Source organism: Mercurialis annua, linkage group LG5, assembly GCF_937616625.2.
Source record: "Mercurialis annua linkage group LG5, ddMerAnnu1.2, whole genome shotgun sequence".
Classification (NCBI taxonomy): Eukaryota; Viridiplantae; Streptophyta; class Magnoliopsida; order Malpighiales; family Euphorbiaceae; genus Mercurialis; species Mercurialis annua.
The window spans coordinates 46,000,206-46,020,877 of record NC_065574.1 but is presented as its reverse complement, the minus strand read 5'-3'; the positions used below and the strand labels follow the sequence as shown (position 1 = coordinate 46,020,877).

The 20,672-nt window shown below is 30.3% G+C and overlaps 2 protein-coding genes across 3 annotated transcripts; both read left to right on the top strand.

Moving 5' to 3' along the window:
* Positions 1–7,691: 7,691 nt before the first annotated feature.
* On the top strand, positions 7,692–9,951 carry LOC126679999 (ribulose-phosphate 3-epimerase, cytoplasmic isoform-like). Of its 2 annotated transcripts, none has more exons than XM_050375025.2 (8): positions 7,692–7,920; positions 8,015–8,019; positions 8,412–8,474; positions 8,590–8,696; positions 8,808–8,905; positions 9,036–9,128; positions 9,231–9,272; positions 9,527–9,951. In XM_050375025.2, the coding sequence occupies exons 1-8, from the start codon at positions 7,804–7,806 to the stop codon at positions 9,680–9,682; spliced, it is 681 nt and encodes a 226-aa protein (XP_050230982.1). In that variant the 5' UTR covers positions 7,692–7,803; the 3' UTR covers positions 9,683–9,951. The 2 variants fall into 2 exon arrangements, with proteins under 2 accessions (XP_050230982.1, XP_050230981.1); XM_050375024.2 differs by having other exon boundaries at positions 8,015–8,041.
* A 4,622-nt stretch (positions 9,952–14,573) lies between these two features.
* On the top strand, positions 14,574–16,993 carry LOC126679998 (protein LYK2). Its single transcript, XM_050375023.2, has one exon. It carries the CDS (start codon positions 14,962–14,964, stop codon positions 16,915–16,917), a length of 1,956 nt encoding a protein of 651 aa, XP_050230980.1. The 5' UTR covers positions 14,574–14,961; the 3' UTR covers positions 16,918–16,993.
* The last annotated feature ends 3,679 nt before the right edge of the window (positions 16,994–20,672 follow it).

Below are 20,672 nucleotides of genomic sequence, written 5' to 3'. Positions count from 1 at the left end.
ATACAAAAGAGAAAGTCAAAAACTTGTTTCATAATTTATTTCAATTATGGAGTAAAAAAAAAAGGAGGATCTCCAGAAATTATATAATTTCAAAAAAAAGAAGATGAAGTCATCAAACTGCACATGGCCCCACACATCAAAATAAAAGAGAATAGAGAGAAGATTAGCTACGAACATCAATACCTTCCTTGTCTTCTTTGTGATTTTCTAGTCACTACAATCCATGAAAAAGAAAATTAAAGCAGAGGAAAATTATGAAATTTTGCATGTTCAGATATCTTAAATAAAGGTTAACTCCTTTATTTATAAAGAATGCGAAACTCCTTTATTTATAAAGAATGCGAAGAATATTTTCTTGCGAAAGACGTTCATCTAAATTGGAACTATTTCTTTTGAAGCTCTTCCTAAATTGGACATCTTAAAAAAAAAATTCCTTTCAAAAAAAAAACTTCTTGAATAGGAATTACTATTTGTCCATGACAAATAAGGAGAATGCAAAATTATTCAGCAAAATAATTTTTGATACATCTCTTAATTGGTTTTCACGTGACTACCAAGTTCCATTATTACCATTTGAGATACATTTAAAAAAAAAAATTGCTTCATGTACATTCAAATTGGCATGGTTATTCAAATTATTCATGAATTAATTTATTAAAGTATTATATACTTTTAATAATTTAATTCAATTTTGAGACATGATCGCTAAAAAAAAACGCGAACAAGTCTCAAGGGGGCATTTGTTGATCCATAAATTTTGGGCCCTTAAAATGAATTGTGCTTAGTATTATTGGACTTTTAAACATATTTAATAATTTAAAATTAATTATTAAATAAAGTCTAAATAATATTAAATGAATTATTTTGGGTAAGTCAATAAATCATACTTACCTAATATTAAAGAATATGCTATTTTTTCCTATTAGTTAAGTGAATATTCTCATTTAACTAATTAAAATAAAATTAATTATTCTTTCCAAGTATAGAGATATGTGCATAAATACATATTCTCTACACTCCTATAAATAGGAGTGTCTTCACAAGATGAAAAAAACACAAGACATCACTCTCAAGTCGTGGAAACTCTGCAAACAAAGCGATAAAAAAGCTCTGCATAATTTCTACAAAAAGAGAACAAAGACATAATTCTCTAGCCGCCGGAATTCTGCAAACAAAGCAACATAGAAGCTCTGCATAATTTCTTCAAGCGACTACATCAAATCAAGCCTCCATATTCGAATCTCCATACGTTGTGTTCATCACCCGTCGATGATTCAACCAAGTGATTACATATCAAATCAAGTCCTCAAATTAAATCTTCAAACGGCGTGTTCATCACTCGTCAACGGTTCAACAATTTTCTTCACCAAATCGAAGGAGATTCTACAACGGATTCAAGAACAAGCTTTATAAGCCCTTGATCCACAAATATTGAAGGAAAGCATCAAAGGATTTAATTTCTACACGTGTAGAAATTACCCCATAGAGATTGTACTCGCTTTTTGATTAAATTCAATAAAATTGACATTTGTGCATACTTTCTTGTTTCTTAATTTCAGGACAAGAAATTCGTGTTAACAAATACTTGTTGGATACTACAATTTAATCCACTTATGTAGTAAGCTCAGTAATTGCATAAACAAGGCTTCCATCATGTGTCTAAGTGTCTTAAAGCCATGCTCCTTAGTATTCATACTTTGTGTCATAACTAGATCAATATCTTGAGGCTCAACTCAAGTGTCATCAATTTGTTTTTGTTCTTCATCAGCCAAAAGATTATCTTTAAATTGCACCTCTTTTTAACTCCAAAACATAGCAACTGCACAATTTGCATATAGACAAATTTCATTTCGTATAATTTTAAAATTCTGAAGAAAGTCCACAGCTTCAATCTCTGGCTATTTTCTCTTTCAAATATGAAAATTGAAATATAATTTATAAGAATTCTTCCATGGGTACCAAAATAGAAGACTAAGATTCAATTTTGAATTATATATATGAATACATAGTCATAACTATATCATTTACTAAAGAAAGAAAACAACACATCACGTCCTCTCTTGTCGTCATCAAATAAGTAAAATTTATGAGAAACATAGGACATATTAACAAAAAAGAATAGCAAACAAAAACATATGAAAAATTATAATTTGGAATTTAATTATGCATATAATTAATTAGTTACCTTTCTGTAAATAATTTCCTAACAGTGATGTAGGGTTCGTCACCATATCAACTACCAAATATACCATACAGGAGAACTAATATGATCAAATTGTTTGATTAAGGTTTTATCTTTGCTAGGTAAATTTATAATTAGTCAAATGTAGTTTAGTTTTTTTATTCAATTGTTAAAAATGCTAATAAAAGTTCTACTATTTATGAAGTAGCAAGATGGCTCCATTTATCAAATGTCTAGAGTTCACCAAAATAAGAAAAACACAAAGAGTGATAAACCCGAATATCAGGTAGAAACTTGAACAATCTCGTGCCTATAACATTTTTGTTCATCATAAGAAAAGGAAAAATCAAAAAATAAATCAAATCAAAGATACCCAGTTAAGTAAGCAAATAAATTAGAATTAAATTGGTACTAATGTAAATCATCCAATGAAAAAGATTAAATTTAAAACAAATGTTGCACAACTCATAAATTTTCTAACAATTTGAACCAATATGCAGTTTATTATCTTTTAAGGTAGAGATTGAAGCCAAATACCAATATTGAAATTAAAACCAAGCTTTGAATCAATAAATAAGGGCGTAAATTTCTTTTTAATCTTTAAAGGTAATTAAAGAAAATGGAAGAAAAAATGGCTAGAAAAGATCATGGCAAAAAAAATGATGTGATGCAAGTAATTTAAGAATTAAGAAAGTAAATGTGAAAAGAGAAAGTTAAAAAAGGAGTACGCTTGCAAAACCAACTTTTGAGAGAGTACTTTTGTTATAATATTCAAAAAGGGAGTACAACATATAATTTCCTCCATACTTTATCGTACTACAGCTTGTTCAGGATTTGGGCTCCAAGAATTAGTAGGGATGTGTAAGGAACGATCGAATATAAATTTTTTAAATAGAAAATTAAGAAAATGACAAAACTGTACAAAAAGAAGAAGAAAACAATAACAATGCTAAATTTGCTGAAATATTACATGAGTACCTCAGAAACGCTTCTGGCATGCGTCTGACACGCGCGTCAGAACCGTACGTCAGTCACGCGTGAGTTTGTCAAACTATTCAAACATATATCATTTATGTATCTGTTATGTATCAGATATGTATTAAGGACATATCTGATTATTATTTTTTCATATTTCTAAAACAAAAATAAATAAATATATTATTAATATGTATTATTTATGTGTCTCTAAGGTGTATGTATAATATATTTTAAATTAAAAGATATATGTATCACGTGCTTTAATTAAAATTCACGCATCAAATAATATCAATAATATTTTGATATGTTACTATTCACTATAAATTGAAGCATAAAATAATAAGTTATGAGGTGTATATAATATCAAACTATTATTGATATTACTTGATATATTATTGTCTTTGAGGTGTATATATAATATATTTTAAATTAAAGATATATGTATCACATACTTTAATTGAAATTCACGATTTTTAGTTGTCCGTTTGAATTTTACGATTTTCATTTATTTAATTTATTTTGTAAAAAATAATAATTATATATTCATTAGTTATTAAATGAACTAAGTTAATATTAATTTTTTTAATATATATGAGTTTTATTAATTAAATAATTATTATTTGATTTAGTTGGATTTGATTTTATTTAATTTAGTTGGGTTAGTAGTTTAGATGTTGGCATGACAGCTAAGTTGCTGAGTTGAAAGTGATATGGATTGTATGAGGCTATAAATCCGGTTCTATTTAAAAATAGCTAAAAAAGAAACAGAATATAGTAAAATTGGTCTGGTGATTTGAATTTTTTTGGCTATAATTGACACAAAACATAAAAGTTGGTATTTTTTGGAATGTTGTCATGTCAGTTAATTTGCTAACTTGAAAATGACATGGATAACATGTAGGCAATAAATCGGGTTCGATTCAAAAATGACTGAAAAAAAAACAGAATATAGGAAAATTAGCTTAATCTGGTGATTTTAAAAGGTTTGACAATAACTGACACAAGACGTAAATGTTTCACATTTTTTGGTGATTAAACCAAATATATAAAGTAAAGATGGAGTACAAAACAAATAGATTAAAAAAAATAAAGAACAAAAGGTCAACGCGTCCCCTGAATTTGTGATACGGGGTCATCTAGTCCAATTTATATTTTTTTGAGCAGCTAACCCCAAAATTCTTTATTTTTGAATCAAATAACCCCATAATTTATATTTTTATTTTAAAAAACAGATTTAGGATAATTTTATCGCAACAATTATAAAAGTATCTAATTACTTTTTTACATTTCTCACCTCCGATTTGTATTTTATGCGTTTTAAAAATACAATTATGGGGTTACTTGACCCGAAAATGAAAAGTTTTGGAATTATTTGCTCAAAAAAATATAAATTAAATTAGATGATCTCGTGACACAAGTTTAGGGAGCGCGTTGATCTTTTATTTAAAAAGTAAATATATAACACGCAGAGATAAAAGAATCAAGTTGGATTTTAGGAATTTTTTACATGTTTAGGTATTCTCCTAATTTTTCAAATTAGAATAGGAGAAATTTTAATTGGGTTTTTCACATAAATCCCTCAAAAGTGCTATAGTGTTCCATTTTTCTCTCAACATTTTGATTTTAGCAAAAATCACTCAAAAAAAAAGAAAAGTTTTCAAAAATCTCCCATAACCCAAAATAAAAGAAAATGAGACAATATTGTCCTTACTATTTGTCAATATCTTATTGGTCTATATTTGAGTCAATAAAATGTTGACATGTGGCAAATATGGGTTTGGTTAGACTAACCAACCGATCGCAACCGACCACCGGCCGATTCCGGTCCAACCACACAGTCAACGGCGGAGGTCAACGCCGGTCAACGGAGGTCAACGCCGGTCAACGGCGGTGGTCAATGACGGTCAGCGGAGGTCAACAGCGGCGGTCAACAGAGGTCGGCGGCGGTCAGCGGTGGTCAACACCCGGTCAGCGGCGGTCAACTATAGTAGTGAGATTTTAAAAGAATTAATAAAATACAAATTTGCTCTTGGTAGGATTTGAACCCATGACCTCTCACTCTTTGTCTAAGTGCCTAACCACCAAGGCAAGACATGCTTGTTGTCTTTATTTACTCTTTAATATATATACATGTTCTCTTTAATAATATATAAAAAAGCATATAAACTAAATATCAACCTATTAAAATGGTTGATTATAAATAATATATTATTATAAAACACTAATAAGATATTACGCTTGTCAAAATTTAAAAAATTTATTCTAATTAAATATTAACTTAAAGTAAACTAAGTTAAAATAGATTTTATAAATTAATGTATTAAAAACACAATCAACTTAATATCAACTCGACATAAACTCAAAACAGATTATATATGTTAATTGAGTTGATATTAAGTTAATTTTTAAAATTATAATAATTTACTAAAAAATTTACTTTAAATTGACATGTAATTTACATTGAGTTGACATTGAGTCGATATTAGGTTTACATTGAGTTGACATTGAGTTGACATTAGTTTGACATTGAGTCGACGTTCAGTTATTAAGTTTGCATTGAGTTGATATTAATTTACATTTCAAAATTAAAATAATTTACTAAAAAATTACTTTGGATTGACATTAGGTTTACATTGAGTCGGCATTAGGTTTACATTGAGTTGACATAGAGTCGCCATTAGGTTTACATTGAGTTGACGTTGAGTTATTAAGTTTACATTAAGTTGATATCAATTTACATTTGAAAATTAAAATAATTTACTAAAACATTACTTCGGATTGACATTAGGTTTACATTGAGTTGATATTGAGTTGACATTGAGTCGATATTAGGTTTACATTGAGTTGACATTGAGTCGACGTTGCCTTATTAAGTTTACATTGAGTTGATATTAATTTACATTTTAAAATTAATATAATTTACTAAAAAAGTACTTCGGATTTACATTAAGTTTACATTGAGTTGATATTAGGATTACATTGAGTTGACATTGAATTGACGTTGAGTTGATATTAAATTGACATTGAGATGATATTAAGTTAATTTTTAAAACTATACTTACTAAAATACATTATTGAGTTGACATTAGGTTTACATTGAGTTGATATTGGGTCGTCATTGAGTTGATATTGAGTCGATATTGAGTTGACATTAAATTTACACAAATTACTGTAATAATAACTTAAATAATTTACTTTCAATCTACTATAGTTTATTTTTGAAAGTATAAATTATAAAAAAAAAATTATATAATAATAAAAAAAATTCATTTTAAAATTATAATTATTTATCAAAACATTTACTTTAAGTTAACATTCAGTGAACATTAAATTGATATTGAATTTATATTGAGTTCACATTAAGTTTACTTTGAGTTTATATTGAGTTGACATTGAGTTAATATTAAGTTTATATTCAGTTCACTTATATTAAAATTACTTTCGGTTTATTTTATTTTAATAAAAGCTTAAATAATTTACTTTCAAATTACTATTACTTTATTTGTAATATTATAAATTACTTTTAATAATATACATAATGAAGTTGACATTAAGTTATCATTGATTTGACATTAAGTCATCATTGAGTTTATATTGAGTTTTTATTGAGTTTTCGGACACTACGGGGGTCCCACCACCACATATTCGACCACGACCACTAAACCATTATATTTTTTAATTTTAAAAAGTGAAATATTTTTATTAGTTTTACTTATGTATTAATAAATTGTATAAAATATAAATATATGTATATTTTATTTTTTTATTGTATAAATATTTAAAAAATAAATAAATTTAATTAGACTAATTTAATATTAAATTTATAATAAATTTAATTTAAGTTGATATTTAATTTGCATTATAAATTAATTTCATTCTAATAAGTTAATCTAAATTTATAATCAGTTATATATATATATATACTATAGAGTAAAGGTTGACAACAATCAGCCTTTGCCTCAATGGCAAAGCACAAGCTCTCCCTTATAAGAGGTCAAGGGTTCAAATCCCCTCACCCACAAAAAAGTGTTTTATTTAATTTTTAATTATTTAACTAAAATTGGTCCAACCATTAAAAATGGTTAGACCACAAACCAGTAATGGTCCGGCCGTTGACCGCGGTGGTCCGGCCGTTGACCGCGGTGGTCCGGCCAATAATAGTCCGACCGGTGGTGGTTCGGTTAGAAATGGTCCGGTTTATGTAAAATAAGGAGAAATTATTAGGTGTAATGGAAACACAATTGGTAAAATACACCATAAGGATAAAATAGTAATCACAACTATTAAAAGGTAGAGATGAAAAGAATTTTTTAAAATTGAGGGATTTTTGCAAAAAAAAAAAAGTTGGGTGATTTATACAAACTTTTGAATTTTTGGGTGATTTGGTGTAATTTTCTCATTTTAATTGAACCATGTGAATAAATTTTAAGGCCGCATAATTGGCCCGCCAATTTCATAGAACACCCTCGTTTTAAATGCTAAAACGCCCTCGTTTCATCGAAATTTAGCAAAAAATAAATCACAACCCCTACCTAAAATCTCAATCTCATCCCCCTCGCATATTCCACGTTTTTCAATAATTCAACAACCAAAAACCCACTTTCAGATCCGAATCCGAATCCCAGTCGGGTCAATCGGAAAAAATGGGCGTAACACCGAAAATCGCACCGTCGATGCTATCCTCCGATTTCTCGAATTTAGCATCAGAAGCCGAACGCATGCTTAACTGTGGCGCCGATTGGCTTCACATGGATATCATGGTATATTTTCATCACACCAAAAATAAATCCCAATTTGCTTTATTTTTCTTGATAAATTTGTAATTTAAGGTCTTTGCTCTTAATTGTTGTGCAGGATGGGTACGTTTAAAGAAAAATTCCGGTTCTTTTCTATACTCCAAGATTGTAATTTTATCTTTTGCATATGTTTTAGTCAGTTTTATCTCCTGCAATGGTCAGGCCACGTTATTTTTATAACTTGCCGATTAACATTTGCGATAGTGAATTTGTAGTTATTACTTATTTTCTTATTATTAAATATTCCAACATGGAAAACGCTTCATGGTTTGTTGCATGAATGACGTGGCACAACTGTTGCGTTCTATAATTATTCCCAGTTTAGAGCATTATAAATTAAGGCTCTGTTGCAATTTCAGTAAAAAATGATTCATTGTAATGAAGCTGTTGCATTTTTTTTTCTTTTTTTTCAGTGATGGATGACTGAATGTTTTCAATTTCATTTTGATTTGTAGGCACTTTGTTCCGAATCTAACTATTGGTGCACCGGTGATTGAGAGTTTGAGAAAACACACAAAGTAATGTCTTACTTGCATCTTTGTTGCTGCTTGAATTTGATCCTTTTTAGCATTTAATTCCAGTCGAGGACTAAAATGATCTATGATTTATGCGATATATGTTGTGCTTTTGCAGGGCGTATTTAGATTGTCACCTCATGGTTACTAATCCTATTGATTATGTTGAGCCTTTTGGCAAAGCTGGTGCTTCTGGATTTACTTTTCATATTGAAGTATCTAAAGGTTGGTTTTAGAGTGTCTGTTCTTTGTAGCTGTTCTTAGAGTAGCAGCTCCCTCCTTGTCTTGTTTTGTTCGTTTTCTCATGGGAAATCTCTCATGGTGTGCATCTTGCAGACAATTGGCAAGACTTAATTCAGAGAATTAAGTCAAAGGGCATGAGGCCAGGTGTATCACTAAAGCCTGGAACTCCTGTTGAAGAAGTTTATCCTTTGGTATAAAAATTTTCTCTCCTATACTTCACAAAAATAAAAAACCGCAAATGTTCTTTTGAATTATTGTGTTTGCAATTTTGGTAAATGGGAGTTCCTGTGTTATATTTCATGTTTCATCTATAATTTGCAGATTGAATGTGAAAATCCTGTGGAAATGGTCCTTGTGATGACTGTAGAACCTGGGTTTGGTGGTCAGAAGTTCATGCCAACTATGATGGAGAAGGTAGCGTATTTTTTCTTTCTTTTTGTTTCAGCATACTCGTTTCAGCGAGCGAGTACATTCTCCTTCTGATTGCCTTACCATTCATGATTTCCTATTTTTTAGGTTAAGACATTGAGGAACAGATATCCGTCACTTGATATAGAGGTGAGCTAATCATTATTAGGGTTTTTTACGCGTTCACTTCTTGTAAAGAAATTAGCATACTTAGGTTGAACCCGTCACTTCACATAATTAAGATTATAATTTTCTGTTTTTGGTTCTCTGTTATGCCTCAGTTAATTTCTGTTTTCTGAAAGAAAAATATTTTAGAGGACTTCATTAATGTTTTTTTTTTGTCTCAAAGAAACTGAGAAATATAATGTTTGTCCGTTCTGAAATGTGTAAAACTATTATTGCAGGTAGATGGTGGTTTAGGACCTTCAACCATTGAAATGGCTGCTTCAGCTGGTGCAAACTGCATTGTAGCTGGAAGTTCAGTGTTTGGAGCTCCCGAGCCCGCCCATGTTATATCACTCATGAGAAAGAGCGTTCAGGAAGCTCAGCAAAACAATTGACATTCTTCCAGGCAAGATTCACTGCTGCTTATCTGAAATATATGCGTAAAGGTTGTACATTGTTTGTTGTATCTGTTGATGGAATTTATAAATGCTTCGATTTTGTTTGTTTCATCTCTATAATCTACTCATCTCCATGTCATTTGCGAATCTCATGCAGTCATTTCCAATAATACTTGGAGACTTTTGTGAACGTCTGAAATAAAACAAGGCATGTAAAAGAATTGGATTGCGATTTTACAATAATATTATCTCTTTGCTTGCTTGCACCTTTATAAAGGCTTTATTGCCTGGTTGGTAGTTTATTTAAATAGATGACTGGTTAATTGTTTATTTAAAATTAAAATAGAGAGAACTATAAAAAGTAAAAACTTACATTTAAGTGTATTCTAGACTAATGCTAGATTCTACCAAGTCATCAGACATTCTTGTACTTTGACCTACCTTAGCAGGCATACGACGGGGTGCAGCTGCAGAAATGTGAGGTAAAATATTTCAGTTTCTTTGTTGCTAAGTCATAAGACATACATTCAGTCATCTGTCAAGGCTCAAGTTATGGGTTTAGCTAGGAGTAGGATTTAGGAAGAATGCCTTGTAGGGCGAGCAAAAATGCTGTTAACAATTCATTCTCTTCAGTTTGGCTTTTCTATGCAGTTTGGTCAGTCCGGTTACAGGCAATGAAAGTTATTGGTTTTTGGTTCATTGTTGGCTATAGCCTATAATTGAGCTGAACCAAATAGCAGTACCCAGTGTTTTAGTTTTTACTATAACTCACAGTTTTAATCATTTATGTGTAATACGCTTGTGTTTTTTTCCTTTAGTTATCCGTTTCTAACTTGTTTCTTCTCTGTCTCTACCGTTTTGATTATTGTGTATTTTGGTGAAGAAGTCAGTTGCTGATACTGTTGTGATTGTCGAGTTTGCTTCTTTCTTGTCACGCATCTCAGAATGGACCCAAAGACAAAAAAAATTAAATTAAACCGAACCGAATAACAAAAAGATCCAGGTAGCATCCTCATAGGTCTAGCTTATCTCAAAATTTAGGTTGTGTGTCTTGGAGCTGGACTAGAGTATTTAATTGAAAGTTACAAACGTACAGATGGGATAATAAAGATTAAATCAAAATAATTCATTGCAATATAAGAATCAGTTTTAGGCTCGACCCGGTTTAAGTTCCGTTTAACCGATCAAATTGAATCATTTTATTGTGGGTTGTCAAAATCTCATTTATGTTTTCTTTTGTACTCCAGATTATTGTAATTATCTCAATTGTACGGAGTAACATATCACCCTTAACTAATTATCTGGAAACTCATTGTTAATGGGGTCCTCAGAGCTCTACACTCATTTGGAACTTTTAATATACGAGTCATGAGAGTGAACAATAAGTAAAACTCGTTATAATGGAGAAATATAATTCATCAATTTTACAGTAAAATCAAGAATTTAAGTAAAAGTCATCATTTAGAATTTCATATTCAAGATGGAAAAGTCACATCCTAAATTCATATATTTCAAAACCTTTGATTCAAACTATGCTTAAACTTAAGGCTTAATGTAGTCTATGGTTTCTGTATTTTTCATTTTTTTTGCTATGTGCCTAGGCTTTTTTATTTCTTTACTTTGTTTTGTACTTTCGAAAACAATTTTATGAAATTCTTTTGTCTTTTTATTTAGTCCTCGCATTTTTAAAATAGTTTTACTTGGTTTCTTATAGTGTACTACACTTCCGCACTTTTGTTTTCAGAATTTTATAAAACTATTCTCGAAAGTGTAAAGATCAAGTAAAGATTTTTTTTTTCAAATAAGAACAAAAAAAATGAGAAGTACAAAACCTTGGCATATATTTTGCCTAAACATAATTTAGAATTCGAGTAAAAGTTGTCTACTGTAGCACCAATCTCGAAATCAAAAGCGAAGAGATTTATCAAACATAGTCGATATTTTTCTTGTTTCTATTTTCTCATCCATCCAAGATATATATTATCCAAATAATTACTAGTAGCCAAATGCAAGGTGGAAAGCACGTGTGATCACGTGCATGCTCAAAACATTGGTAAGGGTTAATCTTTTCCTAAGTATTTACAAGGTAGATGCGAAGAGTGGTGTGTCAATTGCAGTGAATTTCAACTTCCTATTTCTTTACAAAATTACCTAAACATTGAAATGTTAAACCATTTTGTTATATTAATGGGATGTAATATGAAGTTTTTAAAACGTTTTGGAAACGAAAATGAACGTTATGATAAGTTTTTGCACTATATAGTCAAAAGACAATTACAAATAAAAAATGAAGAAGACATTTTGGTATATGGCGAAGTGGAAGATTTGATTATGGTAGGACATAATTTAGGAGTGAGATCTATCTAGAAAGCTTTTAAAAAGTCATTTTAAAAATCATTTTAGCATCATCTTTTGCAACTTTTGTTGGCAGCCCATTAAGTGCTTTTAGATCATTCTTCACATGGAACAAGAGCATTAGCATATATTACATCAAAAATTTCTAGAATCTTGCATTTTGGCGATTTCTTTTTCATTTTCGATTATGAGATTACAAAACTCTATATTTATAACATATTTTGTAAAAATATCATTTTGATGTTTTCCATTTCAGAGTTTCTATTTCGACGTTAAATAGGCGGTGAGTTAATTATTCCAATTAACAACCATATGTTTTTTTTCTTCTCAAAGGCTATAACTTCCATTGATGAAATGAAAATTACATAAAGGAATAGTTCTTCAAAAAATTGAAAGAACTAATCTAGAATAATGATGAGAGTTATTTAATACAGTCATCGAATAGACTTTTTCAACCATCAAAAGGTTACCCAAATATATAAATATTGAGACTACATCTTGAAATCGCTTGATTCTTAAAACTTCAATACTCAAACTTTTCAAGTCCTATCTTCAATATAAATCCAAAAACTATCTTCAATTTGCTAGATCTGATCTTCGTATTCAAAGAAATTCTAAAAAAATAAATTTTTCGATTTTCAAGAACATTCAACAAAAACTACAATAATTCTTAATAAAATTCTAGATCTAAAAAAATTTATATTTAAAAAGACATAAATATAAAGAAAAACGTAGAAATATTAATAACTTGGGCGGAGAAAAGATGATTTTCCGATTTAGATCGGAAATCACCTTCTCCCACCCTTCACAAGATTAAGATGAAGAGAGTTTTTAGAGAGAAGATAGAGTTTTTTAGAGAGAAAATCTGATTTACAACCATATGTTTAAGTACATATAGAAGAGATTTCATAGTTAAAGAACTCTAGTTATTTTGTTTATTGTGAAGTTAATTAACTAGATTGTAAAGTTCTCCATAAATAATGTCAAGCGCATAGTGCATCATAATTCTTTCAAATCATGTTGATAAGCTGTTCTTTGAAGTTATCATTGGAGAGGTTCTTTAAGGAAATGATAAGCCTAGTAATACATTATGAAAATTCACCATGGCCAGTACTTTTGTAGGACACTATTGATCCTTGTCAACAATTGGAAAATTTACATATTACTCATGTCAATTTTGACCTATAAATTCCCATCCTCACTTTTATGCCTAACCTTTACCATGCATACTATCTTTTCAAATTATCTTCCCTTTTCTTGAATTTCAAGCTCATATCATTCTCTATCTACCATTCTATATTGCTTTGACAAAAATGAGGAGCGAGAAGATCGGACCGGATACTCCTAGGTCGAACCGCAACGTCCGGACCACTATGCTATATCTAGATACACTCATATGATTTTTATATACTTCGAGGTTCATGCATGCATAAAAATCTTCTATTGATTTTCTTTTTGATCTTTTGTATAGTGCTTCCACTTCTGCATATGAGACAGAATTGGACAAATAAATTAATTTCACATGGTCTGTCTAGGATTTATGTAGATGAAGAAAATATTTCGGTTAACATCATAGTTTACATGAAGGAAAAATCATATCCTTATAAGTTTTTGCTTCGATGTGATTGTGAAATGACAGTGAAATTCTCACAAATTCAAGCATATATGATGGATCCGGAGGGGGAAATGTCTGCCATATATGTGTTTATGTCTATACTTTTTCTTGTTATTTTGATTTATTGGCACTCTATGTGTAGGACCCTGACTAACATTATGGGAACATGCATTATCATTTAGAATTCTAGCTAATTTCGTACATATTCGTATGTAGGACAGTGAGTTCTTGTAGAATATTGGAAATGTTTCAAGAATAACGAACTAGGAGGATTTGAATACACAACTTTTTAAAATACAGCCCATGTGCATACTATCCTTGCTAGTTGAATGTTCAAACTAATATATTCTTGCCATATTAGTTTAATCACATGGTATCCGATTATCATATTAGCGGCCTGCTAATCTGAATTCGAGCCGGAGAGGACAATATCAGTGGAAAATCTCTCCGTACCAAGTTCCGATGCAATCGTAGTATACCTAAGACTCGAATTTGAGACCTTTGTATAAATTAGAAACAACTTTATAATAGTTGATCTAAGCTTTGGCAATGGCAAAGGTTCCATTGTGTTGGGTCCTATATTGCACAGAAACGTCGAAATGAAAACCGTCAAAATAAAAAACGGTAAAATGACATTTTTTATAAGAATATATAAAGGAAAAAAGATGCGAACATCAATTACAAGCAATGGCGAAATTAGAATTATTGTTCAGTTGGAGCATAATTTTTTCTTGGTCGAACTATATGTCGTCCAAACTATTTTTTAGATCGAATAACATATTATTTTACTTTTATTTTTTAATTTTAAACTAAATGACATTTTTGTTTGACTTAATGTTTTATAAAAAATATTCAATCCTCTTTAAAATAATTATTCGGTGCTCATCGGTTTCAAACATGCAAAACCGAGATGAGATGGCCGCCCCACCGTGGTTTTGCAACAAATTACAAGGTTGGTAGAATGTATCTTCATAATAAATTTAAAAAGCAAAGTTGTGTATGTTACCTAATATTTTGTCTGTACATTGTACATACAAGAATTTTGTATGGAGATATGTGTAAATTGTTGCATATAAAAGCAGATTTGGAAGTTCAAGAAGCTCTAATTGAGTAGCTAAACTGAAAAAACTTTGGGATAGATAGCCACCCCTTAGCTTAAGGTATCGAATCCAAGAGTCCTGTCTATGACTATCTTTTAAAAAATTAAACTTATTTTAACACCATTAGTGTATAGATCCAAGATATTCACCAGCAAAACTCTTATTTAATTAAGCATTCTATGCAGGATTAAGGTGCTATTGGCATAATGCCAACTACTATGAGTCATTATTTCTGCTTTCGAGCTTTGGCCTTATTGCTTTGTTTACTTGCCCCTGCAATTGGGCAGAACTTGTCGAGCTGCGAAACTACTTCTCCCGATGCTTCTGGTTATCGCTGCGAAAATAATAATAATGCATCAGAAACTCATTGCAAGACATTTGCAATTCTTTTCACCAACTCTTACTTCTCATCTCTTTCGAATTTGAGCTTTTATTTGGGTTTTAAACGGTTTTTGATAGCTGAAGCAAACGGTTTCTCTGCTGATACGGAGTTTCTTCCGATAAATCAGCCTTTGTTGCTACCAATAGACTGTAAATGCAATGGAAGTTTCTTTCAGGCTGATGTTACCAAGATTACCATTAAAACGGAGAGTTTTTATGGTATAGCTGAGTCATTGCAAGGCTTAACAACTTGCAGAGCCATTCAAGAAAGAAACCTCGGCGTTTCGCAGTGGAATCTTGCGGACAAGGCACGCTTATTAGTCCCATTAAGGTGTGCTTGTTCATCTTCAACAAGGTTCTTGGTGACTTATCCGGTAAGACCAGGCGATACAGTCTTGAATTTAGCCGTTAAGTTTAACACTTCTGTCGAAGCTATTATATCAGAAAACAGCAGATTGTTAATAAATTTTAAACCTGAGAGCCTCGCGCCTCTTACGTCTCTTCTGATTCCGCTTAATAGTGAGCCTGCGCTTGGTCCTCTGGCCAAACCCCACGAGCCAAATTCGCGTTTTCACGGAAGCAGCATTCCGGAACTTAATCCACATAAGAAGAAGAAGAAGTCAAAAATGTGGATGACAGGAATTTACATTGCTGTTACAGGAGTTGTAGTTGGAGCCACCATTGCTATTGTAGCAGCTTTTTTTATTATTCAGCTGAAGAAGAAGCAGCAGCAGCAGAGGAGTTCGAGCAAAGACAGGGATCCAGAGCTTCAACAACTTAGTTTAAGTATAAGAACTACAAGCGAAAAGAAAGTCTCGTTCGAGCAGGAACCTTTTGATGCTCCAATTATCTTCGATAGTACTACTACGCCTCGTAAACGGAAGGTTCTTGTGGAATACTTTTCTGTAGAAGAGCTGAGAAAAGCAACTGAAGATTTCAGTTCTAGTAATCTTATAGACGGCTCTGTATACCATGGCCGTCTCAACGGGAAGAACATGGCGATAAAACGTATAAAATCGGTAACTATGTCAAAAATCAATTTCAATCTTTTAAACAATGCAACTCAAAATCATCCCAACATAATTAGAGTTTTGGGGACATGTTTAAGCGAGGATCCTGATTCTTTTTTGGTGTTTGAGTATGCTAAAAATGGATCTTTGAAAGATTGGCTTCACGGCGGATTAGCGATGAAGAATCAGTTCATCGCATCCTGCGATTGTTTCTTGACATGGAAGCAGAGACTAAAGATATGCCTTGATGTAGCAGTAGCGTTACAGTACATGCATCAAATCATGAATCCGAGTTACGTTCATAAAAACGTGAAGAGCCGGAATATATTTCTGGATGAAGAGTTCAATGCAAAGATTGGAAATTTCGGAATGGAAAATTGCACAGAAGATGATGATGATCAAGGCCTAGTTTCACCAAGTATCGACATATTCGCTTTCGGCGTTGTTCTGATTGAGGTTTTATCAGGAAAAACACCAGCACGACATGATAAAATCAAGTCTATACTATCATCAGAAGATGTTGATGAACTAAGGGAATGGATGGATAAGGCGATGGGCGAAAACTATTCGTTTGATGAAGCCGTAACATTAGCTAATCTGGCACATTCTTGTGTCGAAAAAGAGGTCCATTTGAGGCCTAACGCAGGAGTAATTGTGGAAGAACTGTCAAGACTAGTCGAACATTCATCAGAAGGAGAGCACATCTCGATCTGCGAAAGCTCGTCGAAACCTCTAGTGAAGAAGGAAGCAGCAGTAGAAGCAGTTCTATGAGTAATTTATGTTAGTTTTATTGCATTTTGTGTATATGTAATTAAGAAAATGAGTGAAACATAGCAAGCTATAATAACTCTGTCTAAATAAGAACCTTTAGTACTCATAAATATTTTATGAATATACACTCTTTTTTCTTAAAAAAGAAAGAAAGAATATACACTCTTTTAAGAAACTAGTTTCGCATTACGTGCTATGCACGTGGCTCGTAACGTAACTTCTCAATGAATATATTAGTAAATTTATTATAATTATATCAATTTTTTTATTTATAATTAATATTAAATTAGCTAAGACTTTTTGTAAAAGTAAATATAATATACTCGGTTATTAAATTTTTTTCCATACTAAATTTATTCTTCTTTTGATTTTATAATAACCATAATTAAATAATTAACTTAATTTTAATAGTAATATTTTTACAAATAATAAGATAGAAATTTAAATAATAATATATTGACCAAATATAATTTTTTAATTTTGTAGTTAAATCAAACTAAAAGATAGGTATTCCTACTAATTTGGAGACAATTTAGTTATTTTGACATACTATAAATTAAATTGGAGATAATTTAGCTACCTATTCTAATTAGGACTTTAACTACAATAGTGATTAATTAAATAATTAATTAGTTAATGACTATAAAACCTTTATTTAGTAGTAAACTGGAAAAGATTATTCAGTAAATTTGCCTGTCCCCCTATCCGTGTTTTTATATATAGTATAGATTAAATCGCATTTAGATAAGAAAAGGATGACACTTTTGTTTATATTTAGAAAAATAAATTTCGAAAAATTAAAACTAACAACTAACACCTAACATAGAATAATTCTATCTTCGACAAAAAAAAAAAAAGAAGATGTGGAAGTACAAAAATGTTTGTTATAGTAAAATTTAAAAGGCCGAATGTCCCAAAACAAATCTCGACCTTTCAACGCATTTTTAATTTAACTTCGACGTTGTAAAACGTCAATTATACCAAAATTCACACCTTTCACTTTTTAATTGTACCACAAGTACTAAATTGACCTCTTTTTTATTGAAAAAGATATTCCAATGTCACTCATTTAAAAAATTTCAAATAGAAAAGAGTTCAAATAAGTCATTTACAAGGGTTTTTTTGAATTTTTTTCGAATGAAAAAGCGTTAAATTATAAAATTGGATACAATTGAAACGAAAAGATGTGGATTTGGGTGCAATTGACAATTTTACGTCGGGGTGGATTGAAAAGATCCTAAAAGGTCGAGGTTTTTTTGAGACATTAAGTCAATTTAAAAAGCTTAAAAATTGTTATATTTTTGAACAATTTTTATAATATAAATATATTTATATATTGTATAGACCAATTATTTTTAAAATACTAAATTTGTAATGCCCCGTAAATTTAAAAGACTAAATTATTCTACGTAAGGAATAATTAATAGGACCGGGAGAACGTAAATTAAATTTGAGGATAAATTTAATTTATAGTATCTCCAGAAATATAAAATAACTATAGAAGTTAAAATATAAAATTTGGATATTTATATTTTAACTAACGGGAATTTAGAAATGCTTATGAATTAAAATAAAATAATTTATAAGTCTCGTGTGAATATTTTTGAAGTCAATATTCACGGAATATTTTTAGTAAATTACTCCTAAAATTTTATAGAATTTGGAGATAGAAATTTTATTAAGTGGGTCTAATTTAGCCCTAATAAATCTTCAATAATTTACTAAAAATAAAATATAGGTCCCGTGAGAATAAAAATTACGTTTTTATTCTATTTACGAATTATGGAATTCATGGTTAAAATTTCATAAAATTCGGAGTTCGTTGTCCGTTTTAATTACGGACGAGTATTTAAAAATTTGGGTTAAAATAACACGTAAATATCTCAGGGCTAGTTTGGATTTTAACCAAACTATATGTATATAAAGAATTCAAATGAATGAATCATTTGATTCAGAGAAAGAAAAACTTAGGTTTTTAGTTTCAGAAAACGGAGACAACTTCAATCGATGGTAGGTTATCCATTTTTGATCTGATTTTTCGTTTCTAACTCGAATTTCTTCGGTAATCCGTTATTAATCGAAGTTATAACAGTTATTTTAAATTCGGTTATATAGAAATTGGATTATATTTGAATATATAACTGTACCGTATCGAATCGAACGTATACGTATTGATTTTACGTTTCGATTGCGTAATCGAGTTATTTGGTATGTGAATTGACGTTTCAGATTGAAAAATTACATTTAAGCTTGACGGAATAAGCCCGGGAGTGAAAATCCCATGGCTATGCGTGAGCACAGTTGGCTATCGCACAATAGTTAATTTGTTTTAACTCTGATGTGAAACTACTGTCAGTATCATTTTGGGACAAGTGACTACTGGTTAACTGACAGTTAACTAATTTGGTGTACTGTTAATTTTAGGATATATTATTGTTACATTTATTTAAAAATGATTTTATGATGTTAATAGTTTTTTTTATTAAATTAAATTTATTAATGGTTAACTACATGTAAACTAATAGTATATCAGTTTTTTGTTTACAAACAAATGAATTTATATTGTATATTCATATTTGTTGATTGTTTATGATGAGTTGATGAATTTCTTGTTTTGCTGGATTTTTTTTATTTCTCAAATGCTTGTTGTTTTTATTTTTTTGGTTTCCCTTTGCCGTTTATGACATATAATTCAAATTATCAGTTTTTATAATTAAGGATTATTAAAGATGTTTGAATATTAATTACTATATATTTATACTTTGAGATTTTGTAGGAGATTTTGATTCTTGTAACCATTTTCTTTCTTTTTTATAGTTGACAGTAATCCTCAAATATCATAAAGTTATTTGTGCAATTTGAAAACTTAAAAAGTATGTCATCAACTTTTTTTTGGTCAACAATAAAAATCTAATTAAATATAGCTATGTAGGGTACTTATTAATTTTTCTCTCTAAATCTAAGGTCCTAGGCCTAGGGCCGAGCCTGCCTGATCTCCTAAAACTCTAACTTAATTGAGGGTTATAAAAGGAATATAATTAAATTGAGGTAAATAGTGGAATTTTTTTAAAAAAAATGAGAGATTTGTGCACAATTTTTTTTTTGAGTCACCAACATAAAAATTTCAAATTTTGATTCATATGTTATAATTTTTTGAGAAAATTACAAAAATGGGCTAAACACGGGAAATTATAACAAAAATGCTAAGTTGTCAAATTTCTTTCATTGGTGCTAATTTATTGTTTACATTAGAGAGCTAATAACGCTAAATTATTACAATTTGTACATACTTTATCTAACCCTTACAGGTGTTACTTTAATTTGCCAAAAAAAAAGAGATCAACACATATACCCAATTTGGGTTTTAATATTCAGACAAACAAATTTTTTCACTGTTCAAATTCAGTTGCCCAACACTCACGACCGCCACAACAACTCTCCTCCGCCCCCTTCACCTCCGGCCGCCACCTCTTCTCTTGCCGCCGAACAACCACAATCTTATCTTCCTCCTCCACCGCCTACTCCGTTTGATCCCAGTCGAAGCAAAATTTCTCTCTTATTATTTTTACATTTCTATATTCTATTTCTTATCTAGAATTCAGTTAAAATATTTTTGCTAGTTGATTGAGGAGTCAACATTAATTAATTTCATTATTAATTTTGTTATTTGTTGTATTTGATGGTGTAAATTAATTAATGTTATTAAATTTGGATTTGTTTAGTAATTGGCATTATCAAAAGAAAAGCTTTGATTA

Excerpts from the sequence above, each read along its gene's own strand:
- LOC126679999 (XM_050375025.2), top strand. The coding sequence starts at position 7,804 with ATGGGCGTAACACCGAAAATCGCACCGTCGATGCTATCCTCCGATTTC. Across the intron at positions 8,697-8,807 it reads TCATATTGAAGTATCTAAAG|ACAATTGGCAAGACTTAATT; the intron begins GTTGGTTTTAGA and ends TGCATCTTGCAG. Across the intron at positions 9,129-9,230 it reads TGCCAACTATGATGGAGAAG|GTTAAGACATTGAGGAACAG; the intron begins GTAGCGTATTTT and ends CCTATTTTTTAG.
- LOC126679998 (XM_050375023.2), top strand. The coding sequence starts at position 14,962 with ATGCCAACTACTATGAGTCATTATTTCTGCTTTCGAGCTTTGGCCTTA.